The 23031-nt window shown below is 39.7% G+C and overlaps 1 protein-coding gene across 4 annotated transcripts in view; it reads left to right on the top strand.

The window, feature by feature from the left end:
• Positions 1–23031, top strand: part of ASCC1 (activating signal cointegrator 1 complex subunit 1) — a 126066-nt gene that overhangs the window by 58438 nt on the left and 44597 nt on the right. For all 4 annotated transcript variants that reach the window (XR_004026665.1, XM_003271218.3, XM_030797667.1 and 1 more), the window contains exons 6-7: positions 380–516; positions 9071–9190. Coding sequence is in view for 3 of the 4 variants with exons in the window: in XM_003271218.3 (XP_003271266.1) it covers positions 380–516; positions 9071–9190 (257 nt within the window). In the remaining variant the exon portion in view is untranslated. The remainder of the gene's footprint in view (positions 1–379; positions 517–9070; positions 9191–23031) is intronic.

Genomic DNA, 23031 nt, shown 5'->3' with positions numbered 1-23031 from the left:
TTCTTTTCACTTTCCTGATAGTGTTCTTTGATGCACAAAAGTTTTTTAATTCGGTGAAGTCCCGTTTATTTTTTTCTTTTGTCATCCGTGTTTTTGGTGTCATATCTGAGAATCCATTGCCGAATTCCAGGTCATGATCTATTTTTGTTAATTTTTTTATATGGTAGGAGGTAGTAGTCTATCTTTATTCTTTTGCATGTGGGTATTCTATTGTTCCAGCATCATTTATTGAGGAGACTTTCTCTATTGAATGGTCTTGGCACCTTGTGGAAAATCACTTGGCTGTAGATGTGTGGGTTTATTTCTGGGGACTCAATTTTGTCCTTGCCATTTGCCTTTGTATGGGCTGAGTTTCTTGTTTTTCTCCCTTTGACAACAGGATCATGGGGTTGACAGCAGCATTTTCCAGAATCCTAAAAAGCTTCATCTAACTATTGGGATGTTGGTGCTTTTGAGTGAGGAAGAGATCCAGCAGACATGTGAGATGCTACAGCAGTGTAAAGAGGAATTCATTAAGTGAGTAATCCTCAGGGATGGGGTTGGGTGGTCTACCTGGGCTGGCTTCATTTTGGTATTACAGACTTGTTTTTGAACCAGAGGGTGTGTAACATGGGAAGGACTCATGTGATTTGATGGAACCCACTCAGGTAATCCAGGCTAACCTCTCATACCAGATTCCATAACCTTAATCACATCTACAAAAATGTCTTTGCCTTGTAAGATAGAATATAAATTCTAGAGAGTGGGACATCAACATCTTTGGGGGTCATTATTCTGTCTATTACAGTAACTCAAATATTATAACATGATTCTCTAGGAGAGTCTTCATTATATTTTAGAAACACTGACTTTCTTTTTTTTTTTTTGAGATGGAGTCTCGCTCTGTCGCCCAGGCTGGAGTGCAAACATTATAACACGATTCTCTAGGGAAGTCTTCATTATATTTTAGAAATATTGACTTTTTTTCTTTCTTTTTTTTTTTTTTTTTTTTTTGAGATGGAATCTTGCTCTGTCGCCCAGGCTGGAGTGCAGTGGCGCAATCTCGGCTCACTGCAAGCTCTGCCTGCCGGGTTCTCGCCATTCTCCTGCCTCAGCCTCTGGAGTAGCTGGGACTACAGGTGCCCGCCACCACGCCCGGCTAATTTTTTGTATTTTTAGTAGAGATGGGGTTTCACCATTTTAGCCAGGATGGTCTTGATCTCCTGACCTTGTGATCTGCCTGCCTTGGCCTCCCAAAGTGCTGGGATTATAGGTGTGAGCAACCAAGCCTGGCCTCTTTTTTTTTTTTTTTAAATACAAATAATTTTATTTGATTCAGTAAGAATTTTAAAAAATTAAAACTTCTTTTATGACTTTTTTTTTTTTTTTTTTCAGGGACGGGCTCTTGCTCTGTTACCCAGGCTAGCTAGTCTCAAACTCCTGGTCTCAAGCAACTTTCCTGCTTCGGCCTTCAAAAGTGCTGGGATTACAGGCGTGAGCTGCCATGTCCAGCCAGTTCAGAAGGGATACCAGAAACAGTCTAAGTGATCTGTTTTGACTCAGGGAAAGCATGACTGTTCTGAAGGCAGAGTTGTTATTCTTTTTTTACTGTAAAATTTTAATTTACACATACATCTGACATAACAGCTTTATTTCAAAGAATCATATCTTCCCCTATTTCCCTTTACTTTCTTCCTTTTACTTAAGATTGACAAAAGAGAGAAATGTGAAAGCCAATTCACTCAAATAGTTTTTTTTATTCCATTCTTGTAGGCAGGCCCCATGCTATTCTAACATGGCCTTATAGAAATGGTTTACCAGGTTCATTGGATAGAACAAGGTAAAAGGATCTAAAATTTTTCTCTAGTTATGTTGTATATGAAACTGTGTAGCCAAGCACGGTGGTAATCCCAGCACTTTGGGAGGCCGAGGCTGGTGGATCACGAGGTCAGGAGATCGAGATCATGCTGGCTAACACGGTGAAACCTTGTCTCTACTAAAAATGCAAAAAATTAGCCAGGCGTGGTGGTGGGCGCCTGTAGTCCCAGCTACTCAGGAGGCTGAGGCAAGAGAATGGCGTGAACCTGGGAGGCGGAGCTTGCAGTGAGCCGAGATTGCGCCACTGCACTCCAGCCTGGGCGACAGAGTGAGACTCCATCTCAAAAAAAAAAAAAAAAAAAAAAAGAAACTGTGTAATACAAACACTTTATGGGCCAGTTATCCTTTTCCACTAATTGTTTCAAAGACAAACTATTTTTCTTGAGCAAGATCATAAGCTGATAGGGTTTACAGTCTTCTATCCTTTCTGAATCTCAGAGAGCAAAGAACACTTCTTGTCATGTTCTTTGCTCAGTAATGGACATATCTGTTTTCTCTAGATCTTACCTGAAATTCAAAATAATTTGGTGTTTGTCATTAGATACTTTCCGTTTCCCTTATATAAAGCAAAACATTATGCTTTATTTTACAAAGCAGGGCAGTTTTACCTGGTTTAAGGATCAGTTCTGATACTTTAATGTATTCCCAGGTTACTTTTTGCTAAACTAAACTGAAAGCTGCTACATTTCCTTGGCTGCCATTGGGATAATCCTGCAAAGAAAAAATTTAAAGGTAGATGAAATATTTGTTTAGAGAAGTATTTGTTCTTTTTACCTTATGAAAATCAGGTCACAGGTTTTTAATCACTGAAGCTTTATCCTAAGCTATGCAAAGATTTAACTGAGTTCCTCCCTTTTATGTCTCTTGGTGCCTTTTGTGATTAAATGCCAAATCTGAGCCTTTTAAGCATGTCAGAGTTAGTGTGCCTAGGGAATAAAGAGCAGTCTTAATAGTTCCTCAGAATTTTTGACGTGACAGTATGAAAACAGTAATTGTAGTTTTTCAAATTCAGCAAAGCTTTTGAAATAGGACAGAGTTACCCTGCCAAAAATCTGCAGTGCATGCAAAAATTTGTTTAAAGATGCTCTTTTTAAAAAGCTGGAAAGATGTGGAAGCAGCGAGTAAAATAAAGCAAGCCTCCCCAACTTCCTTCTCCTAATTTCCCCCGTCACATGCATTTGTTTAAAAAGTGCACAATTGATTTACCTCTGAGAAGAGACTACTTCTTAAAAAAAACAAAAAGAGTACCTCTATTAAAGCTCTGATAAGTAAATCAGTAAATTGGATCATGGAATTTTTTCTTGCTCTTTGACCTTAGTCTTTGTGCTTGGTATACTTAGAAAAAATGTCCATAAATAATGGCATTTCTAACCTGAACCTTTTATGGTGTAGTGGTCCCAAATTAAAATATGAAAGGAAAACACTGAAAAATGAACAGACCTGTACATAGTGTGCTGTAGTTTAATTTGATGGTTTTTAAAATTGGAGTGTTGAAATAAATGTGGCTATATTGAAATTTGATTTAAACTGTGGAGCTATATGGCTATATTAAAGAAATGGGTAGTTGAGTATTCATTTTAAATTTGGGAGTAGTTTTTTAATTTGAAGGATGCTATGAGACCAAAAACAGGAGTTTTGTTTCAATTTTTCGGTGAAAGGCTCTTGTAGCTCTATAGATTTTGAATGAATTATTCAGTGTTTAGTAAATTCGAAAGCTCCGGCTGTGTCCCTGGTGACTTTTCTTTGTGAGATGTAGGACACAGACCGTGCACTGGCTCTGAGTATGAGTATGGCGTCTGACAAATGGTGCAGCTCTTCTTCAGTCCCAGCAGCACCCTCCTGTGCCTCAGTGTTCCCAGCAGGCCTGACGTCAAACCAAAGAAGTTTAAAGGGACTAGAAAGAGGAGAGAAAATACCCATGAATAAATGTTAATGCCTGATTATTGCCTCACGTGTCATCAGTTGGAAAGTAATTTGCTTACTGGTGTCCCAGATGTAATTGTTCGGCCACCAAGACAAAGAGTGTTTATCAGGCAAACCATCGGATTTCTATCCTGCTCTTTAATCTCCCTCTTGATAAATGTTAGGGGTAGGTTGAAAGAGTTTGTGTTTCTGCTCATAAAGCAGGCTTTGGACCCTGTTTCATTTTTCTAATTTTTTTTTGTTCTTAGTACCCCATCTAATTCCAAGTATTTGAGGTAGTTAAGAGTGAGGACATGTATACAAAAGAAATGTTACAGTCAGAGATTTAGAAACCATAAGGATGGTATAGGGAGAAAATTCTACCTGAAAGTCAAGGTAAGATAATAATTGTACTTGAGCATTAAAGTTTGATACTATTTTCTGACACTAGTGTACTTGAACTAAATTACAAAAAGAAAGACACCACTTAGTATAGTTCTTGTCTGATAAAAAGCAGTATGACAATTTTTTTTTATGGTTTAAAAAATTTTCAGTTGTGGTAAAATACAACATAAAATTTGCCATCATAAACATTTTAAGTGCATAGTTCGACAGTGTTAAGTATACTCAGGTTTTGTGAAGCCAACCCCGGTATAACAGTTTTTTCAGGAGAGTAACCTTTTCTGGTTCTCAATCCATCAAAAGTTTATCATGTAAATCTTAATAAAGAATGCTGAATGATGATTGACAGTGTCTTTAACAGGAATTTTGCAGAAGATAAAAACATTGTTCATATGAGTCTTTCTTCCGTTGACCTTGGAAATTGCAGATATAACATTAAATATAACCCATTAAAAACATTTTAGTGGGAATCTAAGCCAATGGTGTGGTGATGCTTTCTGGTGATTTAACTATGCAGGGTGAGAGCTTTAAAAATGTTGGGGGATGTGTATTTAGTGTGAAATTCTTTTTTCAAACAAACTTTTTTGACTTCACTTTGATAGGATTCAGTGGCAATCTTTCAAATTGAATTCTTTGGCTAGTACTTGGAATGGCGATATATTGTGTATTGATTGAAGCTACATACCTCAGATGACAGTTCAGAGCTTGGCTTGTGATTTGAAACGTTTCCCTTCTTATTAGAGGTGGCTATAGGAAGACTTACTATGATCAGGGCTGTAATTTTTCTTAATTAGAAAAAGTATCTGGGCCGGGCGCAGTGGCTCATGCCTGTAACCCAAGCACTTTGGGAGGCCAAGCTGGGAGGATTGCTTGAGCCCAGGAGTTTGAGACCACCCTGGGCAACATGGAAAGAAAAATGTCTGCCTAAAATAGTTGAGTTACTAATTTCATACTGAGAAAAGTTTTGGTCTTATGCAATAATAAGGCCTTGAAATGTTAAGGGAATCTTTACTATTAGGATTCCTAGGCTACAAAGAGCATCCCCATGACCTGGGTTCAATGTCAAGACAACTTTTTCCTTTTTTTCCAGCTGTCTTTTGATTGATCCTAAAACCCTCTTTTTTTTCTTTTTTTTTTTTGAGATGGAGTCTTATTCTGTCGCCCAGGCTGGAGTGCAGTGGCGAGATTGCTGCTCACTGCAAGCTCCGCCCCCTGGGCTCAAGCCATTCTCCTGCCTCAGCCTCCTGAGTAGCTGGGACTACAGGCGCCTGCCACCACACCTGGCTAATTTTTTGTATATTTAGTAGAGACGGGGTTTCACTGTGTTTCAGCATGTTAGTCAGGATGGTCTTGATCTCCTGACCTTGTGATCCACCCACCTTAGCCTCCCAAAGTGCTGGGATTACAGGCGTGAGCCACCGCACCTGGCCAAATCCTTTTTTTTTAAGGCAGTACCACATTTTTACTTAATGACAGTGTAGCATGTGTATTATGCTGTTCTTGCATTATTGCTATAAAGAAATACCAGAGACTGGGTAACTTACAAAGAAAAGAGGTTTAATTGGCTCACGGTTCTGCAGGCTTGCAAGAAGCATGCTCGGCTTCTGGGGAGGCCTCAGGATGCTTCAATTATGGCAGAAGGTGAAGGGGATCAAGCATATCACATGGCAAAAGCAGGAACAAGCAACAGAGAGTGGCAGGGGAGGTGCCACACACTTTGAAACAAGTAGATTTTGTGTGAACTCAGAGTGAGAGCTCATTTATCACCAAGGGGATGGCCCAAGCCATTGACAAGAGATCTGTCCCCATGATCCCAACACCTCCCACTAGACCCCACCGCCAACATTAGGGATTACAATTCAACAGGAGACTTAGGCAGGGACAAATAGCCAAACTATTTAATATATCAGCCTGTGACCATATTCTTCTCAAAATTGTCCAGAACAGCTTCCCCCTTAAAACATCCATTTAATGTTTGCCAGAGATTTATTGAACACCCATTTTGTATAAGGCATGGTGTCAGATTTGGAGGATATAGATGTGGATAAGATGGAGAAAGTGCCCATAATCCTGGGGTTTGGAGAAGGCTGCTCAGTGAGCTGATTTTCAATTGGTTTCAGCATGGCACAACAAGGCCTTTTCTGGTTGCAGTGCAAGTTTCTTTATTAAGGGGTCCAGGAAGAAAACAGGATGGTGGGGCTTTACTTAACACAAAGGTAATACATGTTAATTTTAGGAAAGCCAGTAATTACAGATACACAAAAATAAAATATGTTTTTGTAATCTTACCACTAAAAAATAATTACCATTAACATTTTGGATATGTATATGTATATTTTTCCTTTGAGGTGTAATTTACTTACAGTAAAAATGCACAGATCTTAGGTGTAGTTGATGAGCTTTGACCAATGTCTATACCTGTGCAACCTCACCCAAATCAAGATGTGGAACATTGCCATCACCCCATGAGGGTCCCTCATGCCTTTTTCCAGTGAATTCACTTCTCCCAGAAGCAACCTCTGTTCTGATTTCTATTACATAGATTTGGTTGGTTTGTTTTTAAATGTCTTATAAATAGAATTATTCAGTATATACACTTTTGTGTTTGGTCTATTTTGGATATTTTTTAAAATTTTAACTTGTTAATGGATAATACATTTACATAGTTCAAAAATTTAAAATTGCAAAGGATACGCAGTGCAGTTTCTGTACCACTGAAATTCATCAACTACCTGCTTTCCTCTCTATAGGCAACCAGTGTACCACTTTCTCTGTATCCTTCCAGTGATTTTATAGATGTATAAACAAATATATATAACATATTTTTTTCTTACCTCCATCTTTTGTACAAGTAGCATAGCATGCACATTGTTGTAGACCTTTTTTAAAACTTAGATATGTAACTTATTATATCAGTTTTATGTATCATTTTATATCAATTTTTAATCAGTTTTTTATATTGTTTTATATCAGTACCTGAAAGCTTCCTTAGTCACATGTATAGTTTATTTATTGCTCTTAGTATTATAGTTTATCTAATCAGTACCATGTTATTTGACTTTTAGTCTGTTGCCAATCTTTTGGTACTCGAAACAAAACTTTATGCCTCATTTAAAACCGTATGCATAGGCCAAGTGCAGTGGCTCACGCCTGTAATCCCAGAACTTTGGGAGGCCAAGGCAAGCAGATGGCTTTAGCCCAGGAGTTCGAGACCAGCCTGGACAACATGGCAAAACCCAGTCTCTAATAAAAATATAAAAATTAGCCAGACATGGTGGCACATGTTTATAATTCCAGCTACTTGGGAGGCTGAGGCACAAGAATCGCTTGAACCTGGGAGTTGGAGGTTGCAATGAGCCAAGATCATGCCACTGCACTCCAGCCTGGGTGACAGTGTGGCCCTGTCTCAAAAAAAAAAAGAACCTATGCATAAATTATTTCTCATAAATATGAGTATATTCTTATTGCATCATGCTAAGAGGCACATATTGTCTGGTTGTTTCTTTTACTGTTAATATTCAGCTTGGTCAGTGGGTTCAGGTGTGGTCATCATGACCATTATTTATAGAGTTCCTCTTTAGAGAGGTCACTTTATATTTCCCCCAGCCTTTTGCCCAAGTTTTAGCAGCCATTGGTGATCACTGTCAAGATCTATTATTTTATCAGGGGTTGCAAGATTCTAATTTCGTTGTTCCTTCTGCATTTATTAGTTTTGGAGTTCTTCTGTAAAGGAGAACTTTGCTTTATCAACAGTTACACAAGTTGATGTGTAACTGAATTCAAAATTGTTTCCTTAGGATGGGCTCCTGGAAATGGAATTGCTTGGGGAAAGGGTTTTTATTGATGAAGGCTTCTCATAAATATTGACAGATTGCTTGTAAAGATGTGATATCAGGCTGAGTGCAGTGACTCATGCCTGTAATCCCAGCACTTTGGGAGGCCAGGGTGGGAGGATCACCTGAGGTCTGGAGTTCAAGACCACTCTAGCCAATATAGTTAAACCCCATCTCTACTAAAAATACAAAAATTAGCTTGGCGTGGTGGCGGGCACCTGTAGTCCCAGCTACTCAGGAGGCTGAGACAGGAGAATCACTTGAATCTAGGAGGCGGAGGTTGCCATCCGAGATCGTGCCATTGCACTCTAGCCTGGGCGACTAGCAAAACTGTCTCCAAAAAAAAGGCCGGGCGTGGTGGCTCACACTTGTAATCCCAGCACCTTTGGGAGACCAAGGCGGGCAGATCACGAGGTCAGGAGATCGAGACCATCCTGGCTAACGTGGTGAAACCCTGTCTCTACTAAAAATACAAAAAAATTAGCTGGGCGTGGTGGCGGGCGCCTGTAGTCCCAGCTACTTGGGAGGCTGAGGCAGGAGAATGGCGTGAACCTGGGAGGTGGAGGTTGCAGTGAGCCGAGATCGCGCCACTGCACTCCAACCTGGGCAACAGAGCAAAACTCTGTCTCAAAACAAAACAAACAAACAAAAAAGTAAATAAAGATGTGATATCAATTTACACCTCCACCTTTGTTATATGAGTGAAATGCTGTTTGTAACTTGTAGAAATAGTAGAGATGGGCGCCTGAGAGATGAGCCAACATAGTAAATGTCTTTATGGATTAGAACTGTCATCACTTGACTTTCTCTATGAGACAGTGCTAATAAACTGATACTGGGATAAATATAATGTGACATTAGAAATACTTTCCAGTGTTTTCCAATTTGTGTGCATTGAAAATTTATTAATTTTGAAATTAGAATGGCAATTAGATGTTAGGAAAAAACACAACTACTGTTTTTGTGCACATGTAAGTAACATACATATTTGACTATGTATATTAACCATGTTTCAAAATATAATAGCCCTCTTAGCTTAAACAGTTATAGATATCTTAATGCTTTTTCCTTTGCAGTGACATTTCTGGGGGTAAACCCCTAGAAGTGGAGATGGCAGGGATAGAATACATGAATGATGATCCTGGCATGGTGGATGTTCTTTACGCCAAAGTCCATATGAAAGATGGCTCCAACAGGTATGTTTCTGGAATGCTTCTTTGTTTCAATCAAGAGGTACCTAAAAGCATCCTCAAAAGTTTGATTCATTTTGATTCCTTTTCTTTGAGTTCTTATTGTAAAGAACATGTTAATTATTTCTCTTTCTTTTTTTTTTTTTAATAGTAAGTTAATCTCTTGAAAGAGGAATTTGTTGTAGGAAAAAGTATCAGACTTTAAGTCTGACTTTTAGGATGGGGGTCTTACAATGCCCAGGCTGATCTCAGCGTCCTGGGCTCCAGGGATCCCTCTGCTTCAGCCTCCCAAGTAGCTGGGACTATAGGCACACACCCTGCACCAGGCTAATCTGGTAGCTACTGAGTTATTTGGATAACGGGTGTTGATAGTAACAATCTAGTCTTTGTGGAACTCAGTGGTTCCTTTGTGTTTTCCAGGATAAGAGGCAGGAAGGATGGCATTTTAGAATATGAGTTTCAAACGTGATGTAATGCAGTTGTAGTGGATGCCAGGACAAAATGGGGATGAAAACTTTACCAACTTCATAGGGTTATTAATCTTAATTTTGGCTGGGCGTGGTGGCTCACGCCCGTAATCCTAGCACTTTCGGGGGCTGAGGTGGGTGGATGGCTTGAGCCCAGGAGTTCAAGACCGGCCCGGGCAACAGAGTGAAAGAAACTCTTATCTATAAAAAAAAAAAACAAAAAAACAAACCCCAAAAATAGCCAGCCATGATGGTGTGCGCCTGTAGTTTCAGCTGCTCAGGAGGCTGAGGTGAGAGGATCACGTGAGCCTGAGGAGGTCAAGGCTACAGTGAGCCGTGATCACACCACTGCGCTCCAGCCTGGGCGACAGAGCGAGACCCTGTCTCAAAAAAAAAAAAAAAAAAAAAATTGGCCGGGTGCGGTGGCTCACGCCTGTAATCCCAGCACTTTGGGAGACTGAGGTGGGTGGATCATGAGGTCAGGAGATCGAATCCACCCTGGCTAACATGGTGAAACCCCATCTCTATTAAAAAAATACAAAAAATTAGCCGGGCGTGGTGGCACGTGCCTATAGTCCCAGCTACTCAGGAGGCTGAGGCAGGAGAATCACCTGAACCGGGGAGGCAGAGGTTGCAGTGAGCCAAGATCGCGCCACAGCACTCCAGCCTGGCGACAGAGCGAGACTCTGTCTCAAAAAAAAAAAAAAAAAAAAAAAAATTAAAAAGATTAAATTACTTAAAATGCTTAAAATAGTGCTTGGCACAGACTTACATTATCAAAACATCAAAAAATGTTTACTTTTTTTTAAATTATACTTTAAGTTCTAGGGTACATGTGTACAATGTTCAGGTTTGTTACATATGTATACATGTGCCGTGTTGGTTTGCTGCACCCATTAACTCGTCATTTACATTAGGTATTTCTCCTAATGCTATCCCTCCACCAGCCCCCCACCCCGCAACAGGCCCCAGTGTGTGATGTTCCCCACCCTGTGTCCAAGTGATTTCATTGTTCAATTCCCATCTGTGAGTGAGAACATGTGGTGTTTGGTTTTCTGTCCTTGCATATAGTTTGCTCAGAATGATGATTTCCAGCTTCATCCATGTCCCTACAAAGGACATGAACTCATCATTTTTTATGGCTGCATAGTATTCCGTGGTGTATATGTGCCACATTTTCTTAATCCAGTCTATCATTGATGGACATTTCAGTTGGTTCCAAGTCTTTGCTATTGTGAATAGTGCTGCAATAAACATACGTGTGCATATGTCTTTATAGTAGTATGATTTATAATCCTTTTGGTATATACCCAGTAATGGGATTGCTGGGTCAAATGGTATTTCTAGTTCTAGATCCTTGAGGAATCACCACACTGTCTTCCACAATGGTTGAACTAGTTTACAGTCCCACCAACAGTGTAAAAGTGTTCATATTTCTCCACATCCTCTCCAGCACCTATTGTTTCCTGACTTTTTAATGATCACCATTCTAACTGGTGTGAGATGGTATCTCATTGTGGTTTTGATTTGCATTTCTCTGATGGCCAGTGATGATGAGCATTTTTTCATGTGTCTGTTGGCTGCATAAATGTCTTCTTTTGAAAAGTGTTCATATCCTTTGCCTACTTTTTGATGGGGTTGTTTGATTTTTTCTTGTAAATTTGTTTAAGTTCTTTGTAGATTCTGGATATTAGCCCTTTGTCAGATGGGTAGATTGCAAAAATTTTCTCCTATTCTGTAGGTTGCAAATGTTTACTCTTTTTAATTTTTTGTTATTACCACACCTACATCCCTCCTAGCGGTTCTCAGTCTGCAGTTGAGGCGATTTCTAAGGCTGGCCTTGGCATTCAGAGCCATTTCCAATGTTAACGTCATTTATTAGTTGAATCAAAGCTTTTGGTGAACAGAGAAGCCCCACATGCACTGGAAATTTGTTTTTGTGTGGTCTTTTTATTTAGGGCAGGGTAGAAGAAGGTTCACACTGAGCCAGAAACCTTCTAGAGAAAATCTAATTCTCTAGGCAGGCTCCCACATTTAGTTGCTTTCCTGCAGGATTTCTTGTAAGGTTTCTGTTATCTTAATTTGAATTGATAATCTCAGTGGTGTCTTATCTCATTTCATTTGGAAGCATGTTTTGGGGAGAAGGGAGGAAAAATGGTATAGAATGGCATAGGAGCTATTTTGGTGTGTGTTCTGTGCCAGATTTTTCTTTTTTTTTGAGATGGAGTTTCGCTTTTGTAGCCCGGGCTGGAGTGCAATGGCGTGATCTCACCTCACTGCCACATCTGCCTCCCGGGTTCAAGCAATTCTCCTGTCTCAGCCTCTCGAGTAGCTGGGACTACAGGCGCCCACCACCGTGCCCGGCTAATTTTTATATTTTTAGTAGAGACGGGTTTCACCATATTGGTCAGGCTGGTCTCGAACCCCTAACCTCAGGTGATCTACCTGCCTTGGCCTCCCAAAGTGCTGGGATTACAGGCATGAGCCACTGTGCCTGGCCACCAGATTTTTCTTTTCCTCAATACCCGGTGTGTGCCTAAACAGCATACTAATGACCTACTTTAAAAACCAGGAGCACATTGTTACTTTATAGATCACATACTAGGATATCCCAAAACATTTCTGCCAGGTTGAAATTTGATATCTGGATCATTTACTTTGTGTTCTAACTATCCATATGCCTTCACAGTATTATAGAACTACAATGTACTATGTATAGGGTAGATTATTTTTCAACTTTGTGAACAGAAACAATGAATCATCTAAGATGGCAGTTCTGAAACTTTTTGGTCTCAAATGGTCTTATAATTCTTAAAAATTATTGAGAACCTCAAAGAGTTTTTGTTTTATGTGAGTTGTATCTGTCAATATTTACCTGAGTAGAAATTAAAACTGAGAAATTTATTTGTTTATTCATTAAAAAATAACACAACTTAACACTTTTTTTTTTTTTTTTTTTTTTTTTTTGAGATGGAATCTCGCTCTGTCACCCAGGCTGGAGTGCAGTGGCGTGATCTAGGCTCACTGCAAGTTCCGCCTCCCGCGTTTACTTATGCCATTCTCCTGCCTCAGCCTCTGGAGTAGCTGGGACTACAGGCGCCCGCCACCATGCCTGGCTAATTTTTTGTATTTTTAGCAGAGATGGAGTTTCACCATGTTAGCCAGGATGGTCTCGATCTTCTGACCTCTTGATCCGTCCACCTCAGCCTCCCAGAGTGCTGGGTTTACAGGTGTGAGCCACCGTGCCTGGCCACAACACTTTTTTTTTTTTTTTTTTTTAACTGAAATGTAACTCTTATTTTCCAACCCCCAAATTTAGTGAGAAGATAGGCATGATTTTACATATTTGTGAATCTCTTTAATAGAAGACAAATGGTGTCTCATACCTGCTTCTGCATTCAGTCTATTGTGATATGTTGTTTTAATTGAAGTATATGAGAAAATCCAGCCTCACAGATACAGATATGTAGTTAGAAAAATGGGGATACATTAATGGTCTTTTCAGATAATTGTGGATATTTCATACTGCTCTAAATTTGACAAGTCATAGATTTTTTTTTAAAGATTAGTTGCAATGTGGAATCTGAACCTGTATTAGTGAACATTCATACTCTCTTACATTAAAATCCATTGGTCTGTTACGCATTTTGACTGGATCTTTAACCTGCGCACAGTTTTCTAGCATCGGTTATGTAGAAAATATGGTTCACTGAGTTATGCAGATTTCTCAAATGTTGACACATTTTATTTTGCAGTATTTAAAATATGTTAATATCACTACCAATTTCATCAAAATTTTTAAGCATTGGGAAGCTGTCAGACTCATGGCAGATACACATTTTCCAAAATTCTAATTTTTACTTGAAAGCTCAAATTTTAATATTGGCACCAAATACTGACAGTTATTTTCCTTGATTTTCTCTTTTGAGAAAATGTCTGCCAAATGGTTAGGCCTGAATAACCATAATTTGTCTGTGGTTCTTTTAAGTAAAAATGGTGTTCCATGGATCAAGACTAGTTCAGCTCACAATTCAGACAGCTCACAAGTATGCTTTTCCAGACAGCCATCTACTTAGGTATATGGACCAAGTACTTTATTCGTTATTTTTTTAAATATTCTTTTACTTTTTGTATTTCTTTTTCTAAAAGGAACACAGCTTGAACAGGTGCTTTATGCATAATGCCAGTTTCATCGCACAGGATATTAAAAGATGTGCACTCAAGGGCTGAGATTTAATAAAATTTATCATTTTTACTGCTTTATCAAGATTAAATGAAACTTAAAAAAAAACCCGTAAATATATAGTGAAGAATATACTGCTACTAGCACAGTTTGATGCCATTACTGTAATTCATGCTAGGGTGCCAGCAGCTTTACCTACCATTGCTTTTGCACCATTAGTGCAAATGTCATCCCCGTTAAAAAGATAAATAATGTTATAGAAATATTATAAAAATAGTTTTGACCTATGGACTCCCTAAAAGAGTTTCAGAGACCTCCAGAGACCCACAGACCACACTGTAAGAACCACTGGTCTAAGTAATATTTTATCTGTAACATTTTAGATTAAAGTTTCCAGGGAATTTAACTAACTTTGGTTAGCACTTACTCTTACCTGGCACGGTGCTTAGATCGTATTATTTCCATTTAGTCTTCGTAACATCTATGAAGATAAATACTGTTTTTATGCCCATTTTATAGATCAGGGAAGTTCAGAGAGCTTAAGTAATTTGGGTAAGGAACATATAGATAGCAAAGCTGTGCCCTGAACTAAGAAAGTTTTCAGTGTGTATATGCTAAGTTGAGTAGGATAGACTATGTTCCAATTCTTTTTTTTTTTTTTTTTTTTTTTTTTTTGAGACGGAGTCTTGCTCTGTCGCCCAGGCTGGAGTGCAGTGGCGCAATCTCGGCTCACTGCAAGCTCCGCCTCCCGGGTTCACGCCATTCTCCTGCCTCAGCCTCTCCGAATAGCTGGGACTACAGGTGCCCGCCACCATGCCCGGCTAATTTTTTTTTGTATTTTTAGTAGAGACGGGGTTTCACCGTGGTCTCGATCTCCTGACCTCGTGATCCACCCGCCTCGGCCTCCCAAAGTGCTGGGATTACAAGCGTGAGCCACCGCACCCAGCGACTATGTTCCAATTCTGAGAGTGGAAAATTTAACTTAAAATTTATTATTTTAGGCCAGCCGCAGTGGCTCATGCCTGTAATCCCAGCACTTTGGGAGGCCAAAGTGGGTGGATCACCTGAGGTCAGGAGTTTGAGATCAGCCTGGCCAACATGGCGAAACCCCGTCTCTACTAAAAATATTAAAATTAGCTGGGCGTGGTGGCTCATGCCTGTAACGCAGCTGCCCGGGAGGCTGAGGCAAGAGAATCACTTGAACCCTGGAGGCAGAGGTTGCAGTGAGCCAAGATCGTGACACAGCACTCTAGCCTGGGCAACAGATCGAAATTCCATCACAAAAAAAAAAAAAAAGGTGTTGTGAAATATCCACTGAATCCACTAGTGCAATCAACCAAGAACATTTTTGGATAATTCTCACCTCTTGTACTGCTCTAGTTTCTCTTTTCTATTGTCTGTTCCTCTTCCCGAGAATAGCCACTTTTGTATTATTTCAAAAAGATTTGTAAATTCCCCTTCCAAAATCTAGGATGTCTAAGGGACTTATTCACTTATTTAATTTCATTAAAAAACTATCTGAATGCCTCCTTTGTGCAAGATACTTTGCAAGACAGTGCAAATGGATACAGAAGTTAGTAACACATGGCCCTGTTTTTAAGGACCATTCAATCTTTTTCTTTATGTGAAAAGACAGCTCAATATAAGAACTATGTGTAATAAAATACATGTAATAAAGATACAAGCACTTAACTTTTTTTGGTATGCTTTCATATATAGTATTTTAAATCAAAGATTCCCTGAAATGACTGAATGTGAAATGCCTGGCCTTTAAAAGGATGTAACCACTTAGATCAGATTTGTTCTCTGGAAACAGAGAGCTGGGACAATGGAATTACACTTACTAATGCATCCTCAGTTTGGTTTGGTAAAGTGTGATTGGTAAGAAATTTAAGGAAGCTTTTACATTAGCTAGTAGTCAGCTGTTAGGACTTATACACTGAATACTGTGGCTATTCTGTTTTGTCTGTTACTCTCTAAACCCCCCACCCTTGTCCCTCTCAAAAAAAATGGTTTCTCCCATTTTACTGAGAATGTGAAGCCACTGCCTTAACTTCCTCCTTTTCCCATCACAGTTCACCTATTTTCATCTCCCCCACTCAATTTCCTTGTTTTTCTGAAAACGTTCACTCTGATGAGACTAATCCCTTTACTTATTCTCGTGACCCCATTTCGTCTTATCTCCTCAAAGACCTGACACCCTCAGTTATTCTGCTCTGCAGGGCCTTTCTAGTCCCCTTTCCCCAGGCATTCTTTGAATGCCTAGGATATGCAGGGCAGTAGACCATAGCGCTTCCGTCATCCACAAGAGGCAGATGGCAGCCATTAAGATCCACTAGGATGAGGTTGTGATTGAGATGCCAGGCTGTGATTGAGATGCTGGGAAGGGCAGGACAACTCTGCCCATGGATGGGCAAATCTCCTAAAGGAAGGCTTCACGGAAGAGGAATGAAGAGTTTGCAGGCTAAAGGAGTACCTTTTTAGGAAATGGGAATAAATAGCAAATGCAGTCACAGAGGCACGAATTATTTTCCAGTAGAATGTGTGAGATGGGAATGGGGTAAGGTGGGAGATAAGGCTGCAGAACAGGCAGGGTTTAGATCTAGAAGTGCTGTTATATGCCAGTTAAAGGAAGATTTTTTCCATTTGGTCACTTGTTTATTCAACAAAACTTTATTAAAAGCCTACTGTATCCCAGGTACTGTGTTAGAGTCTGAGTATAGAGTAGTGAATAAAGCCGGACACAGCCATTGCTCCAGTGTAGTTTACAGACAAGTGGGGAAAACAGACATTAACAAATACCACATGAATATATTAATGTAATTGCAAAGTGGGATAAAGACTGAGCAAGGGAAAAACGATGCTCTGTGACAGAGGGAAACTATTATGGCAATTTAGGGAAGGGATTTAATAACACCATTTTTACTGCTTTATCAAGATTAAATGAAACTTAAAAAGCCTCAAGGAAAGCTTCTCTAAGGAATTGATGTTAAACTGAGATCTAAAGGGGTTGGAGTTTGCAGGCTAAGAGTGGTGGGAAGGTTCTTTCCAGCTTTTAGGCAAACAGAAGAGCAGAGCCAAAGCCCCATGGCAAGAAAAAGCCTGGCAAACTCCAGATAGAGATGGGGCATGAGGAGTAGGAGAGTGATACAGATGGTGACCTGAAGAAATTAGAGGGGTGCTTGGATTAAGATAGAAGCAGTAGATAAGAGGAAAAAGATTAAATACAAACAGAATACATAAAAAGAAATCCACATCAAGATAGATCATAATGGAACTACAGATCATTAAAGACAAAGAGAAGATCTTAAAAGAAGCCACCTACACCTCTGTAGGTGACAATTATGACGACAGCAGACTTCTCAATAAGAATAACAAGCCAAAAACAGCAGAATAATATTTTCTGAACGTTAAAACAACCAGCAACCTGGAATTGTGTACTCAGGAAAAAATAAAATATTTAAACAACAAAGGTGTGAAATAAAGACTTTCAGAGATGAACAAAAACTGAGAATTTACCACTGTGAGATAACCACAGTAAAGGAACTTCTAAAGGGTATATTTCAGGAAAAGGAAAATGAATCCAGAAAGTCTGAGATATAAGGAGGCTAATATGAGATGCAGAAAGCAATGGTGGATAAATAAAATAGTCTGTATAAAATAATGATTTTATATTTAAGGGGGTGTTTAAAAACGATAGAACTAAAATATCAACTAACAGCATGTAAATCAGGACTAAGGGGAATTCTAGAATTGAAGTATTCTAGAGCATTTTTTTTTAATTTCAGGGGAGAGGCAGGATATTAAGATATTAATTAACTTTAGACCTTGAAAAGCTAAATGTACATAGTAAAAATTTAAAAATAAGTCTAAAAATAGTGTAAATTCCAAACAAGTAGAGACAGAAAAAAGGGGACAAACACAAATTCAATCCAAGAAGGGACAAGAAGCATAGGAAAAAGTGGAATGAGAAGAAATTAAGAAGTAAGGTGGTGGGAAGAAATCCAGACATATAATAATTACAATATATGTTAATGGAATAAACTCACTAGTTAAGAAAATGTAAGATTAGATATAGCCAAAATTAAGTTATATGCTTTTAAAAAGTGACGTGTCTACATAAGGTTGAAATAGTACAGAGGAAAAAGATATATGAGGCAAACACCAAAAGAAAGTTGGCATAACAGAATTAGTATCAAACATGACAAACTTAAAGAAAAAATGCTGCTGGGTGTGGTGGCTCACAGCTGTAATCCCAGCACTTTGGGAGGCCGAGGAGGGTGGATCATGAGGTCAGGACTTCAAGACCAGCCTGGCCAAGATGGTGAAACCCCGTCTCTACTAAAAATACAAAAATTAGCTGGGCATGGTGGCGGGTACCCGCAATCCCAGCTACTTGGGAGGGTGAGGCAGGTAGTTGCTTGAACCCAGGAGGTGGAGGTTGCAGTGAGCCAAGATCACGTGTGGGCAACAGAGTGAGACTGTTTAAAAAAAAAAAAAAGAAAAGCCAGGCGCGGTGGCTCACGCCTGTAATCTCAGCACTTTGGGAGGCCGAGGCGGCGGATCATGAGGTCAGGAGATCGAGACCATCCTGGCGAACACAGTGAAACCCCATCTCTACTAAAAACATAAAAAATTAGCCGGGCGTGGTGGCGGGCACCTGTAGTCCCAGCTACTCGGGAGGCTGAGGCAGGAGAATGGCATGAACCCGGAAGGCAGAGCTTGCAGTGAGCCGAGATGGCACCACTGCACTCCAGCCTGGATGACAGAGCAAGACTCTGTCTCAAAAAAAAAAAAAAAAAGAAAAGAAAAGATGCATTATTAGCAATAGAGAAGGCTATTATATATGATAAAGGGTTCATTTTACCAGGAAGATATAACAGTTCTAAACTTGTGTGAGCCTAATAGAACAGCCTCAAGGTAGATTAAGTGAAATTTGTATAGTTAATTTTTTATTAGGGAAAAACTGAGAAATCCTGCATCATAGGAGGAGATTGCAACCTGTTTCTCAATTATTGGTAGATCAAGCAGATATGAAGTCAGTAAAGATACAGAATATTTTAACCATGAACAAGTTTCATCTAATAGTCATCTCTGGAATTATATGCCCAGTAATTAGATAATTCATATTCTTTTCAGGCACATGGAACAGTAGAAAAAAATTGATTACATACTAGATGATAAAGTAAAGCTTAATACATTTTAATGAGTTGGTATCTTACATATTATACTTTCTGACCAGAGATAAAACCAAGTTACCTACAGTTACGAAGTTACTAGGAAATAATAAGGGAGTTTGAGGCGTGGTGGCATGCATCTGTAATCCTAGCTACTTGAGAGGCTGAGACTGGAGGGTTGCTTGAGCCTAGGGGTTTGATGCCAGTCTGAGCAACAGTGAGACCCTGTCTCTTAAAAAAAAAAAAAAAGGAAGAGCGAGTTTAGTAAGGTGATTGACTATAAAATCAGTATAATAAAATCCTTTGGTTTTCTGTATACCAGCAGCAAACAGAAAGCAGCATCATTTAAAACAAAACACATTTATAGTAGTAACAAAAATTATAAGGAAATTAGGAATAGCTATGACAAAACACATTTAATACCTTTTTTTCTTTTCTTTTCTGAGACGGAGTCTCGCTCTGTCACCCAGGCTAGAGTGCAGTGGTGCCATCTCTGCTCACTGCAAGCTCCACCTCCTGGGTTCACGCCATTCTCCTGCCTTGGCCTCTCGAGTAGCTGGGACTACAGGTGCCCACCGACACGCCCGGCTAATTTTTTGTATTTTTAGTAGAGATGGGGTTTCACCATTATTAGCCAGGTTGGTCTCAATCTCCTGACCTCGTGATCCACCTGCCTCAGCCCTCCCAAAGTGCTGGGATTACAGGCGTGAGTTACCGTGCCTGGCCCATTTAATACCTTTTTGCAGGAAATTATAAATAAATTGAGAGACTCTATAAATTGTGTGCAATTGTATACTACATGTGTAATGGAAACGAAGTATCAGGAATGGGAAGGGGAGGTATTTAAAAGCCATTACTGTAGTCCAGCTGAGAAGCAAAGAAGGCCTGAACTAGAGCAGTAGCAACGAGAATCGCATGGATGCAAGAATAATGAAATCTGGCCGGGTGCAGTGCCTCCCACCTGTAATCCCAGCACTTTGGGAGGCCGAGGCGGGCAGATCACCAGAGGTCAGGAGTTCAAGACCAGCCTGGCCAACGTGGTAAAACCCCATCTCTACAAAAAATACAAAAATTAGCCGGGCATGGTGGCATATGCCTGTAATCCCAGCTCCTCCGGAGGCTGTAGCAGGAGAATTGTCTGAGCCTGGGAGGTGGAGGTTGCAGTGAGCTGAGATCTCACCACTGCACTCAAGCCTGGGCAACAGAGGAAGACTCCCGTCTCACCAAAAAAAAAAAAAAAAAAAAAGTGAAATCTGCTGGGTTTGGTAATTTTCTCAAAGTAGAGGGTAAGAATAAGATGAATATGAACTCTCATGACTAAACTGATTCATCTCAGGAATGCAAAGATGAATTAGGAACAGAAAATCTAATAATATCCTACTAAATGGGTCAAATTAAAAAATAATATCTAAGTGCATTGCTAAAAGACTTGATAAAATTTGATATTTTTAAAAGAAACTTTCAAAAAATAAAAATAGATATTGAGTAATATATCTATTTTAAATCAACAATCATATTGAATAGTAATATACTAGGCTTATTCCCATTACAATCAGAAAACAGGGTTGCCTACTTTTATCATTAATATTAAACACGTTGTTCTGAAAGTTTTGGCTAATACTCTAGCTACAGAGACAATTGAAAAAAGTACATAGGTGTTGTGTGGGAAATTTTTTTATTAATTTTTTTTGCACACAAAACAATAAACATTTTCTAAAAATACATACAAACAAGATGCGTATCAAACGTATTAGGAAGGTTGCACATGGGAAGACGGGGAATAGAAATGGGGAGTGGGAATTAAAGAAAATAAATGAGAGAGGGACTTTATATGGATCAGTGATAATAACTCAATCCTCTATTTGACAAAGAAGAAGGAGAAGGAAGAGGAAGAAAAAGAAAGTGGGATAAAGGATCAGAAAGGGAGGAAAATAGAAAAAGTTAGAATATGACTCCAGGGTAGACCTGTTTTGTTGTCACTGGGTTGGTTGGTTGGTTTGTCTGTTGTATTTTTCATGTTTCGCCATGTTGGCCAGACTGGTCTCGAACTCCTAGCCTGAAGTGATCAACCCGCCTTGGCTTCCCAGAGTGCTGGGACTACAGGCGTGAGCCACCACGTCCAGCCCCCATATTGCTTCTGGCCTCCGTGGTAGACCTCCCAGACGGGGCGGTCGGGCAGAGGCGCTCCCCACATCCCAGACGGGGCGGCCGGACAGAGGCGCTCCTCACTTCCCAGACGGGGCGGCCGGGCAGAGGGGTGGCCGAGCAGAGAGGCTCCCCACCTCCCAGACGGGGCGGCGGCCAGGCAGGGGCTGCAATCCCAGCACCCTGGGAGGCCAAGGCAGGCGGCTGGGAGGCGGAGGCTGCAGCGAGCCAAGACCACGCCACCGCACTCCAGCCCGGGCAACACCGAGCACCGAGTGAGCGAGACTCCGTCTGCAGTCCCAGCACCTCGGGAGGCCGAGGCGGGCAGAGCACTCGGGGTCAGGAGCTGGAGACCAGCCTGGCCAACATGGCGAAACCGCGCCTCCAGCCAAAGGAGAAAAAGCAGGCAGCGGTGGTGGCGCGCGACGGCAATCCCAGGCAGGGGGCGGGGCAGCAGCGAGCCGACTAGGTTGCAGCCTGGGCCACAGAGGGAAGGAAAGAAAGAGAGAGAGAGAGAGAGAGAAAGAAGGAAGGATGGAAAATTTTTTTTGAAAAGACCAAATGGTCATTATTTGCAAATAAATAGCATTCTACTAAAAACACTTGTAAAAGCTTTAACATTGATAAGAGATCAGTAAAAGTGCTAACAAGTAGTTAGACAAAAGATAAATATCCAAAAATAAATAGTTTAGTACCTACAAAGTACCAGGCATTGTACCAGATACCATAAGGGAAACAAAAATGGGTACAATGGCCCTTATCTTAGGGAGCTTAAATCTATTCAGTAATTCATCTGTTAAAGGAAGGCTAATTTTAAAAGTAGAAGAAAACTAGGTAGATGTTTGATAAGAGACATGAGAAGGTCATTGCTGGAAAGTATAAATTAATATAAGCTTTCTAGAGAGCATATTGGCCTTTTACTCCCAGAGTTTCATTTTATATTTTTTAGACTTGCTGATTTTCCCTGTAGGAATTTATCCAATGGAATTAATCAGAAATATGAACAAATATCTATATGAAGATCCTGATTACAGTATTGTATATAACAGTAGATACTGGCAGCAGTCTAAATGGTCATCAAAATCAAATTGATGGAAAACAAACTATAGAACATCTGTAGAATAGAGAATACTGTGGGTTGACTAAACATTATATCTTGGGAAAGTATTCACTGTAGATTATTATGTGTTAAAAAGAGATTACAAAGCAATTTGTATACTTACTTCCCCCCATCTCAAAATTGGGAAGAGAGAGCAATAGAAGAATAAGTCAGTTAGCCTGGATACATAAACAATTTACCAGTCGTTATTTCTGGATAGCAAGTAATTTTTTTCTTTTAGCTTGTCTGATATATATATATATAAACAATTTGATGTTATACTTGGTTTACTTGGTCAGGTCCACGTTAGTAGTAATTAGTATGTGCTTGTAAGTGGTAGAATTGTGGTTTGACCCAGCTCTGTTTGACTGTAAAGCCTGTGCTTATGGGACAGAAAGAGGACATTAAAAATAAGTGGATATAGTCTACTCTTTTGAGATGTTTGGTGAAAAGATGAGAGAGGTATATATGTGTGCATTAAATTACAAATGGTGCAGCCCAGCATCACTATACGTAGTTTGCAATCTTCCTTTCACAGCCAAGCTTCTTTTTACATTGTTTTTGCCTGTAAAAATAAAATCTTACAGATGGATGCAGTGAAAATTAAACAGTTCCCTTTCCTCCTCCTCCGACTCTTGAGTTTTCCTCCCCAGAACAAATACCAAGAGTCATTGTCTATGCATATAATTTTACATAAATTGATCACATTACACATATATTTCTGCAGTTCATTCTTGTGAAATATAACCTACACATTACTTTTATGTTAGTGAATA

Source organism: Nomascus leucogenys, chromosome 18, assembly GCF_006542625.1.
Source record: "Nomascus leucogenys isolate Asia chromosome 18, Asia_NLE_v1, whole genome shotgun sequence".
Classification (NCBI taxonomy): Eukaryota; Metazoa; Chordata; class Mammalia; order Primates; family Hylobatidae; genus Nomascus; species Nomascus leucogenys.
The sequence above is the reverse complement of the archived record's forward strand: the minus strand, read 5'-3'. Positions and strand labels throughout refer to the sequence as shown.